Source organism: Zalophus californianus, chromosome 3 (genome assembly GCF_009762305.2).
Source record: "Zalophus californianus isolate mZalCal1 chromosome 3, mZalCal1.pri.v2, whole genome shotgun sequence".
In the NCBI taxonomy this organism is placed as follows: Eukaryota; Metazoa; Chordata; class Mammalia; order Carnivora; family Otariidae; genus Zalophus; species Zalophus californianus.
In genome coordinates this window covers 187976861-187992253 of record NC_045597.1, presented here as the reverse complement: position 1 = coordinate 187992253, position 15393 = coordinate 187976861, and the positions used below count along the sequence as shown (strand labels likewise).

Here is a 15393-nt window from a genome sequence, read left to right as displayed (position 1 = left end):
GCACATGTACATATATTTGATCAGATCAAGTAAGAGATCCAGCCTGAATTAAACCTATGAGGTGGTATTTTTGTAAGGAGATGCAAAATTCTATCTACTAAAAGCTACCTTGCATAATAATCAAATCGTGATTCAAAAATTATAATCAACGACTCATCTGAATGGCTTCTGACCTAAGTAAAAACATTCCCTTCTTACCTATGATCTATTCAATGGTATAAAAAAACATGACACCCTAAGTAACTCAAAAATGCAAATATATTTAAGTTTTTGTAGATATAAAGGTTTAGTTACATATCATTCAAATAGGAAAAACATCTCCAATAGATAAAGCAAAAAAATTAGGCAACAAAGTATTTTCAAACCCAAATTCTTGTTTCCAACTTCAAATAGTTTTTTCTATAAACACAAAATGAGTGTTTATTCACCAGTAGGAGGTTGGACTAGATAAACTCTATTATTTCTTACCAAGTCTAATACTCCATGAAAATTATGCTCTCTCTGCTTCAATTTTTATTTTACATATACTTAGATGAAACCTTACCCTTACCTCCAGTTTAACTTAAAACCATTCTCTGCGTACTTTTCATTTTGATTTAAAAAACAAAAACAAAAAAAAACTGTCCTCAAGGTAAACAAAAAAACAAGACACCCTATCAGAATTCAAGTAGATTCGTGGCTGCTCTTCTTTTCTGAAATTCCCCTTATTCAGGTTTAATAAGAAAAGTGAAAGATTAACCTCCCACTGGTAATGATCCAGCCAGGAATCATCCCGTGAAATAAACACGAGCCTAGTATAGGCAATCAGTCGTGAAGAGTAGGACAGAGCAGTAAGTCACATTTTTCTACTCTTTGACCAAAAGGAAAAGAAAATGAAGAACTCTGGAGTGGTCTAAGAGCAATACAGCAAAAAAATATCAAGGACACAGAAACTTAATTATTTTAAACGTTTGCTAATTGGAAACTTTAGGCATTCTTAAATGCTAGTCAGACCAACAGACTTTTTTTCCAACCCAGGACTGTCATAATACATACAGACAGCAAGAATTCTTATTTCTATAATAAAGTAACCAGATTCACCTAACTTGTGAAAATAAAGTAGTATCAAAAATTTACATGGTATGTTTTTTCCTAAGAGCTGTACATCATTTCCACAGATCACAACTCCACCAGTTAAGTGAAGCTGCTCAAAGTAACACAAGGAAGTGAGCAAGATCTGGGATGAGTCTCCCTGCAGACACACAGCATGTTCTCCATTCAAGTAGCAGAGCTCTCAAAGTACACTATGTATGTATAAGCTCTGCATCTGGAAATTAGATGTGACTTCTAGAACTACATACACCCCAAAACAACTCTGTTGGTAAACTAATGCTACTTAATAAATGTTTCACAAGTAGACAACTAAGAAATGCAATCAAAAACTTCTGTCTAGGTGGTTGAAAGCTTCTGAAAGCACTGTTCATGATTCTTCTTCCACTTACTTCAGAGAATCACAGCTTCTACATTAAAGATTAAGTTTTCTACCAAGATATCATTATCCTTTCAGGAGAAGGAAGTGCAAATTGAAAGAGGGGGAAAGTCCTGGGAGGTGGGAACAGCGGCTCTAATTCCTGGCTGCATAGCTCACTAACCTGGGGTACCTGGGAGTCCAGTGATGCTATCTTGGATACATGACTAGGAAGACCACACTGGAATTAACTTTAGAAGTGCTTTAGAAAACCAATATAGATAGCATAACAATCCCAACAAACTAGACAAGTAGTTACTAAAAATCCTAAGGTCTAGTTTTATATATGTGTAAGCCCATAATACCTACTCCTGGCAGCAGCCTTATAAACAAAAGCTGCTATGTCTACTTTAAAGTATTTCACACCAAAATGGACTAATTGGTATCACATTGGGCTGAACCTACTGGTATCAAATGGATCAATTTTTATTTCTTAATGATCTTCCAATTTCATCCTCACAGAATCATACTGTAGATCATCACTGGACCTGATCTCCCCCTCTCCAGCAACCAATTCTTACTGAATAGCAATTATAATTCCAGTGTTACAGGCCTTTTCCACCTCCACACTCTCCCTTATTGTGTTCACAGGAAATATGCAGGATCCCTGCCCAGATGTCTGTAAACACACCCATTTCTCTCCATATAAGAAGCAAATATATGATATGAACCAACTCTAATTTTAAAACCAGCAAGTCATTCTGGGACCTTTAATACTCAAATTATCTTAATTTGGTATCACAGAACATCTCACAACTGACCAATATATCACTCTGTCCCAACAAATTACTTAGTACTGCCATTCTTGAAGAGTGCAAGATACAATTATGAGATTTCTTTAATCTATAATATTTTCAACGAAAGTGGATTACCTATAAAAAGAAAGGCTCAGAATTATCAGCACAGTTAATACAACCTAAAGTAAGCATCCTGTCAAAAAACATTCAGTAAAATTCACTATGATTTGAATATATATATGTGAAACCTGCCCTGATATTTTAGTAGGAAAAACTCTATATTCTTAACCACTTTACATACATTTAGCTTTATGGAACTCATCTTTTCAAAGATATACATATAAGGGCAAAGAAAAAAACCTGTTTTTTAATAGAGAGTGGGGAAATTACCCAGACTGAATTAATACAGTTAAAATAATGATGAAAAGGGAACTTCACATTCTATCCAAACCACCCAAGTATGACTATGTGCTGAACAGTTCAAATCAAGCTATTGTCTTAACAGGGAAAACACTGCTTTCCCAGGTAACCCAAGTCATTTTCAGACAACTCTACCAGACCTTTTTAAGATTGTGTTGAGTTTCTGCCTCCTTAAACCTGCCCTTTAGATTCACACAGATCAAGTTTAATTCCTCTTTTATGATTGTTAAGTAAATATTTGCAGAGAGTAACCCTAAAAATCCTCCTCCCCACCCTGTCCTGTCCACAGTCTTGTCTGCTGTGTAAACAGCCCCGTTTCCTACATGCATCCCCCATCACAGGGGGTCAAATGCCCCAAACATCCTAATCCAACATATGGACCCCTTCCAGGTGTGGCCCCAGTACTGCACGCAATACTTAAGCTGTCCTGTGTCAACATAAAAAGACAGCGGGTGTCCCTAGCGCTTGCCTCATGAGGACACTTCAGTTCTAGTAAATGCTGCGCTCGGCACCGTCCTGCTGCTGGTTTAACATTGAGCCCGCAGTTAGCTGAGAAGGCTGTGCTTTTCCCCAGCAGGATGCTATGACACCATTACTACATATCTTCAATTCTAGAGTTTATGAGAGACTTCCTTGGCATTTTCTGCTGTTAAACCTCCATTTGATTAGATGCGATCTCTTGTTCCATCTTAATTCTTCTCTCAAGTCCCAGGTGTTCCACTCTACAGCTATCCCTCTACATACTGAACGATTTGAAAATCTGATCACACACCAACACTGTCATCTAAAGAAAAGGAATATTTATATAGCACCTTGCACAAGGCTTATCACAGGAATAGGAATTCAATAACTGTTGAACAAATAAATGAGTCCATATACTCTTATTTAATCCTAAAAATTCTGTAGGGCATTCTTACCTCCATTTATTATAAGACTACTGAATATCTGAGAACTTAGATTACTGGTTATCTTCTGACTTGAAACCCTATACTCTCTAAACTACCCCTCATTATCTCTCCATATTCACTGGAAAAAGTACTGAATCAGACAAGGATGGGAGAAGTCCTAAAAAATATCCCAAGATAGCATTTATCCAATAGTCTACCATACAAGTAAAGCCACGCAACTAACAATAGGTTATCTACCCAGTCTTCCAAATTTCTTTGTGCTACACTCATTTAACAACTTTTCATTATTATAAATACAACTGATCATTCCCGATGCCATGTTAATAAATGAGAAATTTCAATTACTGATATGCTAAAATGAATTTGATATGAAAACAGTGATGCAAAGTTGACTGTTAACAACTACTAGTGTTAAAAAGAATCTGCAAATCGGGGCGCCTGGGTGGCTCAGTTGGTTAAGCGACTGCTTCGGCTCAGGTCATGATCCTGGAGTCCCTGAATCGAGTCCCGCATCGGGCTCCCTGCTCGGCAGGGAGTCTGCTTCTCACTCTGACCCTCCCCCCTCTCATGTGCTTTCTCTCTCTCTCTCTCAAATAATAAAATCTTAAAAAAAAAAAAAAAAGAATCTGCAAATCAATCTGTGAGTGATTATTTACATACTTAACATATTTCTGAGAAATGTTTACTCTTGTCAGGTGTAATCATGCTCTAGAGAACTTTTCTGGTACTTCTGGGAATTTGGAACTTGCATGGTGATTTTAATAACTTCAACATCACTGTGAATCAGCATTTCTTTTTCCTCTCATACATTAATACCTACTGGCAGTTTGGAAGGTAGTACCTTTAATCAGTCAGAAAGCCCATCTTAACATTTAGATTCTTTAATATAAACTGATTAATTCACCACAAACACTGAAATCTTGTTCTCTTACGACGTAACTTTTAAGTCAGTAGCTACTTTAACTATAATTTGACTGCTCTCATCTCAAAACAAGGGAAAAAAAAAACAAAAAACAAAGATAATACATCAAAAAAAACAGATGAATAAAGAACTAAAGTAACTGGGATGCCTAGGTGGCTAGTCAGTTGAGCCTCCGCCTTCGGTTCAGGTCATGATCCCAGGGTCTTGGAATTGAGTCCCACATTGGGCTCCTTGCTCAGCAGGGAGGCTGCTTCTCCCTCTGCCTGCCGCTCCCCCTGCTTGTGCTTACTCTCTCTCTCTTTCTCTCGCTCTCTGACAAATAAAATCTTAAAAAGGAAAAAAAATTAAAGTAAGAACATTCAATGCTCTCTGATATGAAAACAAACATTAGCATTTTCCCTATTTCTTCTCCCCCTGTGAGATGTATCTACATTGGGAACAGGGAGTAAACAGACTGAAATTTCAGTTCACAAGATAGCCTTAATAAAGAATATATGCCTTGCAAAGAACACACAAACCTAAAAGTTAAACAAAGGAAATCCTAATGGTTATGTTCATCACCCCTGGTTTTATACAAAAGAGCCCTCAAATAACCATGGAATTATAAATGCAAGTAATGTTACGACCCCATCTACTGGAGAAGGTGCAGGTAACTGAGTCAACTTCTAATAAATGCATCCTTGAGCCTTGTTACGAACTATTATCATGGAAATCCAGATAAAAATACTTCAGAACAGTAAGCAAGCCTTACCTACATCTTTTCGTCCTGGTTTTTCAAAACGTCTGTCACCTCTAGAAAAGATAAAATAAGTTTTCAAACAAGACTTGAGAGTAACAGATTTCCCATCTGTGACACCCACTGCCCTTTGTCTAATAGCATTACTTTCTTTTTCAAATTATAAAACAAATGCATGTTTACTGCCTAACATTTGGAAAATACAGAAAAGCACAAAGATGAAAACAGAAATTTCCACTATCTCACTTACCAAAAGCTAGCTTCTATTAACCCAGAATTGTTCTTTTTGTTTTATATATTAGATTTTTTAATTAGATACATGATTTATTTTAGATACACCCTATACGTAGTTTTATATACTGCTTTTAAAATGCATTTTTCCACATCATTAAATATTTTCAAAATCATCCTAACTCTAGTGGTTATATAATATTCTATTGTGTGGATATACCATTCTATAAGAAACCACACTGATATTAAGCTGTTTGGCTTGTTTCTAAGTACATTATAAACATCATCACAGTGGCCATCTTCGTACAACACAACTTTGTGCAACTGCCCTCCCTCATCAATAGACGTCAGATAAAGTCACAAAGAACAGAGAAGATGCTCTAATAGCAACAAACAATAAAATGTCAATTGTCAATGCCTCCCACTGAATGCTAATCAAATAGCAAATCTGATTAACTATGAAATATCCATGCTGGCACTAACATTTGAACCTATTTATCTAGAATGCTTCTTCCTTTAAATAAGGATCATTTAAAAATTTCTTAAAGCTTGATACTCAACTAGCAGCATTTTTTTAAATGAAACTGTATAACTATGTGCAGAAGTATCTCCTCTATAGAAAGCAGAAAAACATGTTTTTTACACCAAGAAACCTTTAAAACAAGATGTGGATCTTTTAGTTACCTTTCCTCCCAGCTCTGTGACCTATGCATTTCCCTGCCACCTCCTCGACCAAACACACCCTCTACTTCATCAAAGCTTCTTTGGTAGAAACCACATTCACCTCTGCCTCTGCCTGAAAATAAGAAAACAGAAAAAATGATACTCAGATGTCAACTGTGGCACAAATTCAACACCAAAGATTAATCTTTGAAGTTCTGTCGCTACACAAAGAGGTCTACATTTAAACATTTAGCAAGGCCTGATGGATCTTTACCTGAGAAACCAATAATGGCACTGAAGAGGCTAGACCACAGGAGGTTGAAAGAAACACGTTAGAAACAGATGTAAGAGTCCCAGTCCCAATCCTGAACAAAAAATAGTATCAACATTCAGTTCTTTAATATAAAGGTTCAACAGTAAAATTCTAAGAAGATCAATAAACTATTACTACAAATTGGACCTTTTATTGGATTATTTTCAACAAAAATGAGAGATTTGGAGAGCTTGGGAAGAGAGCACATAAAGTATAAAAGCCAAGCATAAATGTTAAAATAATTTATCTAACTCCAAAGAAAATATAATTTAATAGGGTCTATTAACTTTGTGAACTAACTCCTTAAAGGATATTCCACAGCAACAAAGGCACTCTTTCCACTTTGCTCAAGTCTTCAAGTAAGAAAAGTATCAGGACTGAATATGAACCAGAGGGGCTGGTGAGAATGTGTCAAACGCAGGGATTGAGAGGCTCTAGGTGTTCAAGTATAAACTGGCCTTTACTGAAGACAATGTGGTTAGATCTATCAAAATTTGACTCAACGATTCTAACTACAATTTATCCTAACAGAAATACATGCATATGCAAATACATTTATATGGAGTTCGTTGCAATCTAAAACACGAGAAATGACCTAATCAATCAATTAATTAATTCTGATAAAACAATTTGGGAGAACACTATGAAGCCACAGAAGACAAAACACTGACATTAAAAGAAATCTACATTATCCTACTGAATGACAAAAGCATGCTAAATAACAATACTTATAAAAATAACTCCACCTGTATAAATGATAGAACTGCACAGTTAGAGTCTGGAAATCCAACTGCTAGTCCGGGGGCAGAAAGCAATATGAACTTTTAGCTTTATACTTTCTGTGCTATGTGAGGTTTTCTCGACTAACGTGCACCATTTGTATTCAATACACAGGTCAGAAAACCGGGAAAGGGTGGGGAGTCCAGGGCTGTACTTCGATGAAATCTTAGCCATCATCCGTAGCTCAACTTCTTTAACAGTGTAAAACCACCCAAAGAAAAATGAAGATGAATCTCAAACAAAAGCATGAATGCATTCTAAAGCTAAAAACAACTGAGTTAAATAATTGTGGCAAATATCCAGTAGGATTTTTACTTTTTGCTTAAAATTTATCAACCTGACTCAGAATATAGTTGTACTTTATACAACCTTATATGAAATGCACACAACTATATGTGGGTAATCTTAGGAGCAATGGGCACCCTTTTAACTAATCCAGATAATCCATTTCTTCATCTATAAAATGGAAGTGAAGACTAGGCTTGACTATAATAATCTTAAAGTTACCTTCCAGTTTTGTCAATCTAACTTTACATCAACTTAAAGTCGAATCCCAGTTTCAGTACCTCTCTCCTTAGGAAATGTATACATTTTATCTAAAATCCTAAAACAGTATAACACAAACATAACAGTGTGGTGATCTCCCACAATGATGATTTTTAGGGTTAAAGTCCCATCTTCTAAAGAGAACAATTTTCTCAGGTAAACCATTAAGTACATGACATCTTGAAAACGAGTTTTATTTTTGAAATCTGAATATGAAAAGTAGACTTCAGGTTGCCAGAAAAACAAGCAAACCACAGACAAAATATTTTCTGCCAGTTTTATCTAGCATCAGTACTGGTCCTCCTTATCAGACTAAAGCTTTATGAATGGGCACATAAAAAGAATCAGATTCCAGAGCTCTCCAGTTAGTAAAACATAAGGAACAATCTTCAAAGTACAGGGACCATAATCATCTATAAATATAGTTCTCATATAAGAAAAAGCAAGTATACATAACATGATGAATCTTTCATACAGCTAACTATTTAAAGAACTGCCCTACTGCCTGAGATTTCACCAGATTACTTTGGGAGAATAAAATATACTTCCTTTAAAAAATACACACACACACACACACACACACACACACACACACACACACACACACACACACACACACACACACACCCACTTCGATGAAGACAAGTGACATAACATGATGAATCTTTCATACAGCTAACTATTTAAAGAACTGCCCTACTGCCTGAGATTTCACCAGATTACTTTGGGAGAATAAAATATACTTCCTTTAAAAAATACACACACACACACACACACACACACACACACACACACACACACACACACACACACACACACACACACACACACACCCACTTCGATGAAGACAAGTGGCTAACAACTGTGTAGATCTGCTATATTATTAAACATCTTAACCAGATAAAATAGAGAGATGACAACTTTGTTGGGGCGTTGTCAACAAGGGAACCGCTGTTTCCCCACCCATGTTTCAATTTTACTAGTTCATGATATTTAGAAGTCTAGAAGTCAGTCAATTATCACATCAACGTTTCCTCAAGTTAAAATAAAGAGCCAAAATAATCATCTAATGTTAGCCCTGCCCATGAAAAACAAAGCAATAATCATTACTTAACCAACAAGTTAAAATTAAGTGCTAAGTGAAAAAAACAAAACCAGATTAATGGTCTTATGAAATCATTAGAAAAGAAATCAGAGTTCGGACAATGGTGTTAGAACTGTTTTTCCCAAAGTCAGTTCATTCATTTGGCTAGTTTCATGCCATTTGTTCACATCAATTTTAATTAAGTCACCACTTTTCTCACAGTATCTATCTTTTGCACATGCCCTGTTTAAATTCTGAATGTAGGATAATACGTGATAGCCCTCTACTTCAAAGAAATCACAAAGCAGGGAGAAATTTATCAATCTTTGTTTCTCGATACAGAATTTTTTTAAAGACTGGAGAGGGGCGCCTGGGTGGCTCAGTTGGTTGAGCGACTGCCTTCGGCTCAGGTCATGATCCTGGAGTCCCGGGATCAAGTCCTGCGTCGGGCTTCCTGCTCAGCGGGGAGCCTGCTTCTCCCTCTAACCCTCCCCCATCTCATGTACTCTCTCAAATAAATAAATAAATCTTTATAAAAAAAAAAAAAAGACTGTTTGGAGAGACTGGTTAGCATTTGCAGCACACAAAGTTGGTGATGACTTGAGGCACATAAAACGGCTGGTTTGGGGGGCCTGGGTGGCTCAGTCGTTAAGCATCTGCCTTCGGCTCAGGTCATGATCCCAGGGTCCTGGGATCGAGCCCCGCATTGGGCTCCCTGCTCGCTGGGAAGCCGGCTGCTCCCTCTCCCACTCCCCCCTGCTTGTGTTCCCTCTCTCACTGTGTCTCTCTCTCTGTCAAATAAATAAAATCTTTAAAAAATGTAATGTATGGTGAGTAACATAATAAAAAATTATTAAAAATAAATAAATAAAATCTTTAAAAAAATAAAAAATAAAACAGCTGGCTTGTGGGCCACACTTCTTGAGTAATAATCTCTGTAGGACTTACCCTAAAGAGCGTAAGAGGCAAAGCTGCCTGAGTGTAACCTCTCCCTGCTGCCAGCCTGCCGTAGAAAGACACAGGAAACACCCAAGTAGGAGGCCAGAGCCATCTCCAAAACACCACTGCACCACCAAGATGCAAAGATCAGATGAATTCTGGACCAATGGAACCTAATTACATGGGGGAATCTGCACAGCCTGGGGAGCTTCTGAAGGGCATACACGCCTAAATCTTACCACCCAGTATTCTGTTGCAGAAGTAACTGCTGTTCTAGAGACTGACAAATTCAGAAGGAAAAACCATGTATACCTTGGTAACAGTACCTGGCCTACAAGTGGAGAACTTTAGTTAGCCTCTTCATTAATTACCACACCTGCATTCCCACATTCTGAACGGATGACTGAAAGCAACCTCTTCACAGAAATGCATAATCTAATACAGTCTCTGTAAAGACTAGGTGTAAATTACTCTATTCATAAGGCATAACTTTAAGAAAAAATAATTTAGATATTCCACACTCTTGATCATGCCAAGCTAGGTGGTGCAGTATGTGGAACAATGGCACCTAGCTTTGTAGAGACCTAATTCTTCCACTTCTAAAGCACCTCTTCAAAAACTTACAGGATATGTTTAGGCTACTACTATGATTTAACCACCTTAAGAGGTAAATGCTAAATATTTATATTACAAACATCCTTATGGTGCAGAAAATCAATGAACATAAAACAGCAGACAGCAAAAAAAACAGTATCAAAAAATAATTATTCTTCGGAGACACAAATCTATAAAATATAGGTTAAATAAGTGACTGCTTATTAATTTTTGATCTACCTCTAAAATAGCCCTAGTACTGATGAGACAGCTTTTACTAAAGCCCGTTGCTGGAACTGGCACACCGCCTTATACAGAAACCCAGTGTCAGGGAAGCCTGAGGGGACTTCAGTGCTGCGCCAGGCACTTCTAGGAGCTATGGCAAAGTGCAAGGTTCCCTGGGCATGAGGAATATGGATGAGGTTTTGCCAAAGTTAACTAGGCCATCCAGAATCCTCACACTCAAGAATTCCCTCCTCAGCTCCAAATCAGCGGGTATGGAGCAGATACACTGAGAGATGGTTCAGCAAACAAATGTTCAGGACACTTAGTATACAGTTAATGTCAAAGAGCAGTTTTTTAAAAATCAAGTATTAAAATATGTTCAAAGTGACTTCTCTCTCCCTCCATTATTACGTTTTCCACACGAAAGCTCACCTCGCCCTCTTGAAGAACTTCGACCTCTAGGAGCCCCCACCACTGTTCCTCCTCCTCCTCGTCCTGTCAATCGCAGGACAGCGGCACTATTTACAGACATGGAAAAGTTTCTCTGCCAAAACAAAAAAGAAGAAAGAAAGAAAAAAGGAAAAAAAAGTGGATGAAACAGATAAAACTGTATGGTGCTCTTCCCCATCTCCCGTTTCAACTATAAAATGCATCTCATCACTACAAGCAATGGGAAACCATAACTACACCACATCCTAAGATGATCCAAAACCTGATTTTACCTGTAAATCTCAAATTAACATTTCTGATCAACACTGACCACCAATGCGTTATATTATACTAGGTTCTGTGAGGAAATATTAAATAATCCTCTAAACACTGTATGGATCCAAAAGCAAATGGGGTAAATATGTGTTGTAATAGAGAAAACTTGGTAAAAGAAATCCAGTTTGAAAGGATTCTTTAACTAGTGAAAGGTGGAAACGAGATGGTCACAAAAAGTATGAATCAAGTGTAGCATGATAAGGAGGAAAAGAATCATTTTGCCTCAGTCTGATCACTAGTGTGAATTAGCAACTCCAAGTAGTATTTAACAGAATGACAAGAATCATAAATAAGGAAGGGCCAAATAAGAATCAACCACCTTAATGGGGAGGAGAAAGGAATGCTTGAAAAAAATAAAAACCCCAATCTCTCAGTCGTAAGCCTGAACCTGCACCCACAGCCAATCTGCATAGAGTCAAATACAGTACAATAGGAGTGGGAAACCTTCAAACATGAAGAGGAAGACACAAGAACATAGGAAGCCTGGGAGTGAAAAATGTTTAGTTGACATTTGTGGATAAACCGAAATACAGAGGTCTTAGGAAAAGGTAAAGAAAGAAGCAATTTTTAAAATCCTGAAAATGATCCATAAAATGTAAAAATCCAGGGGTGCCTGGGTGGCTCAGTCAGTTAAGCATCTGCCTTCGGCTCAGATCATGATCCCAGGGTCCTGGGATAAAGCCACACGTTGGGCTCCCTGCTCAGCGGGGAGCCTGCTTCTCCCTCTCCTCCCTACTCGCTCTTGATCTCTGTTGCTATCTCTGTCTCTCTCTCAAATAAATAATCTTTAAAAAAATAAATAAATATAAAAATCCTGGCTATTTGAAGGAGAAATCTTCAATAGCATTTTAAACTCAGAGAATGTTGGAATATATGCTTACTTGAATACTTTCTGTATCCTCAGAACCTAACAGACATTTGTGCAAAAATGAAGAGCTGTGGTATAATGAAGAAAATGCAACTTCTGCATGGCTGTAGCTAACGGCCCTTCTGGCAGAGGGGCAAGAAGTGAGGCTTAAGAGTTGGATGGAGGGGGGCGCCTGGGTGGCTCAGTCGTTAAGTGTCTGCCTTCGGCTCAGGTCATGATCCCAGGGTCCTTGGGATCGAGCCCCGTGTCGGGCTCTCTGCTCAACGGGAGGCCTGCTTCTCCCTTTCCCACTCCCCCTGCTTGTGCTCTCTCTCTCGCTGTGTCTCTTTCTGTGAAATAAATAAATAAAATATTTAAAAAAAAAAAAAAGAGTTGGATGGAGGGGCAACTGGGTGGCTCAGTTGGTTAAGCGTCCAATTCTTGATTTCAGCTCAGATCATGATCTCAGGTTCATAAGTAAGAGTATGAAGTCCCAAAATCTAGATTCATATATTCTAACACTGGAAAAACAGAGCTCAGGGCTAAATGCATTATGTATGCCAGGATCCCATGCAGTTGAATACATTACTGAACATGTATAAAACTCAAATGTACCGATCAATAGGGTGCAGGGAAACTTGCATATGCTTTCCTATACCCTCACACAATGCAGTTGAAAGTGCAAACTTCTATCACCTCTGGAACACAATTTCTCAAAGTATATTTAAATGTCTACACCCTTTGACACAATTCTCCTTTAACAAATGTGAAAAATCACAAAAGCAGAAAGATCTTAAACTGCAGAACTGTTTGTAAAATCAAAATTGGGAACCACCTGAGTATAAACCAATGGTAGCTCATTTAAAAATCATGGGGCGCTTGGCTGGTCAGTCCGTAGAGCATGCTTCTCCTGGTCTTGGGGTCATGAGTTCAAGCCCCACATTGGGCAGAGACCTGACTTAAAAAAAAAAAAAAAAAAGGCACATGGCCATCTACATGTGGAATTCTACAGAGCTGTTTAAAAAAATGAGGCAACTCTATTTATTAGGTTGAACCATATGAACTCGCTTATATTCAACCAATTCTGATCCACAAAAACTGCAATTTCGTATGGTCAACCAAATGTATAAAGATATAAAGCACAGCTGTAGTAAGGAGCACAGAAAGGCCAGATTGCCTGAAACTGAATTTTTGTTCCTTTATTCCACTTCTCTGTGCTAATTTTCCTCATCCAGATAAAGTGGATAGGAACAATATTTACATCTACTTCATGGGTCGCTGCCAGCACTTAACACATGACATGACAAGTGCTTACAACAGTGTCTGACACATTAAAAGCTAAACAAGTATTTGCTATCATCTCAATAGATGTTTAGGTGAAAAGAGTGAAGTGTAGAACGTTATGCACAGCATGCTGCCATTTATGTCTATGTGTGTTTTTAGGAATAAATATGTAAGTAGTTGCACACTTACTAACTACTCCTGAGAGAAAACACAAGAAAATGGAAACTGGCTACTCCTGAGGAACAGTAGGTAGGCAGAATTAGGGTGATTCACACAATTGCTTTTCACTCTATGTGCTTTTTGAATTTTTTATATATATACATGTACTACCTATTCAAAAATTACATACAGTAATTTTCTTTGATGTCAAATAAATAAAACACAACAATCTAAATTAGGTAGCAGCTACGTAAAGAGTCATGGCTCTCAAACTGAGAAATATGTTCAAGGGAAATGCCAAACCAAAACAGTGACTGGATGTTTAAGCATCAACTTTGTTTTAAGAAAACTTTTTTCCAGGGCAGCTGGCTAGTTCAGTCAGAAGAGCAAACGACTCTTGATCTCAGGGTTGTTGAGTTCAAGCCTCACGGTGGGTGTAGAGATTACCTAAATAAACTTTTTTAAAAACAATGTATTTTTTTCCTAGCTCTATTTTATACACACATGCAAGCACACATATATATATATACAAAGAGGACAAAATTAGCTTGCATTTCAAAGATAAAATATCCCTTCAGGAAATTTAATATATGCAACAAGAAGCTATTTTAAGTTAGTAGAAATATTCACCGCCCCGATGAGGGTCATGGGGTGAAAAATATGCAAAATTCTAGTCTTCAAATATCTAAACAATCCCTAAAGGGGTTGCCTGGTCATCCAAAGGACAAACATCAAAATGTTCATTAATCTTTTGCCAGCTTTAAGCACTGCTCTACTTTAGCATGTTTTTTTTAACATTTATTTGAGAGAAAGAGCAGGTACATGCGTGCAAGTGGGGGGAGGGGCAGAAGGAGAGGGAGAGAATCTCAGGAGGACTTCCTGCTGAGCACGGAGCCAATCTCACCTCCCATGAGATCATAACCTGACCCAACATCACAGAGTCTGAGGTTTAACCAACTAAACCACCCAGGTGACCCTATTCCAGCATATTTTATAAACAAAAGATACCAAAATCTTAAAAAAAAAAAAAAAAAAGAAAAAAGGGTGCCTGGGTGGCTCAGATGGTTAAGCGTCTGCCTTCGGCTCAGGTCATGATCCCAGGGTCCTGGGATCAAGTCCCGCATCAGGCTCCCTGCTCCTTGGGAGCCTGCTTCTCACTCTGCCTCTCTCTCTCTCTCTCTCTCTGTTTTTCATGAATAAATAAATAAAATCTTTAAAAAAAAAAAAAGATACCAAAAAAGTGTCAGGAAATTCAAAATGATACATTTTAAATGAGTCCAAAAATAGACCCTGATGATCTCCTGTAACTACCACAATCATAGTATCTATCCAGATCTTATTAACACCTTAAAACAAATCTTTCCATTATAAAAGCAGAATGAAGATTTACCCCCTTAGTCATTCCACAACTACTTTCGTTGTGTAGGTATAGTCCAAACCTGACTCTTTTCCAAATTGTTAACCAAAGGTTCCCAACAGCACTTATTAATGAATAATCTTTGCTTTTTCAAAAAATTTATTTGGCACTTACTAATTTCTTAGAGGTGTTACAGGATGTTACTGGATGAATCAATTACTCATTCTGTTGATTAAAATGTCTATCATGTTTTGGTAACTAGAAGCAAGTCCTCCTCCCTACACATTAAAAAGCTTTTCTGGCCCATTTAATCTCTAAGAAACCTAGGAAATAATTAAAAGAAAAATTAAAAGAAATTATTAAAAATGTATATAAA

At 37.5% G+C, this 15393-nt stretch overlaps 1 protein-coding gene across 12 annotated transcripts in view; it reads right to left on the bottom strand.

Moving 5' to 3' along the window:
* The window catches only part of GIGYF2 (GRB10 interacting GYF protein 2), a 147958-nt gene that overhangs the window by 80455 nt on the left and 52110 nt on the right, over positions 1–15393 (bottom strand). For 11 of the 12 annotated variants that reach the window (XR_003518989.1, XR_003518987.2, XR_003518988.1 and 8 more), the window contains 3 exons: positions 11038–11149; positions 6146–6257; positions 5246–5286 (listed from right to left, as the gene is read on the bottom strand). Coding sequence is in view for 9 of the 12 variants with exons in the window: in XM_027588411.2 (XP_027444212.1) it covers positions 5246–5286; positions 6146–6257; positions 11038–11149 (265 nt within the window). In the remaining 3 variants the exon portion in view is untranslated. The remainder of the gene's footprint in view (positions 1–5245; positions 5287–6145; positions 6258–11037; positions 11150–15393) is intronic. The other variant, XM_027588418.1, reaches the window with a different exon arrangement.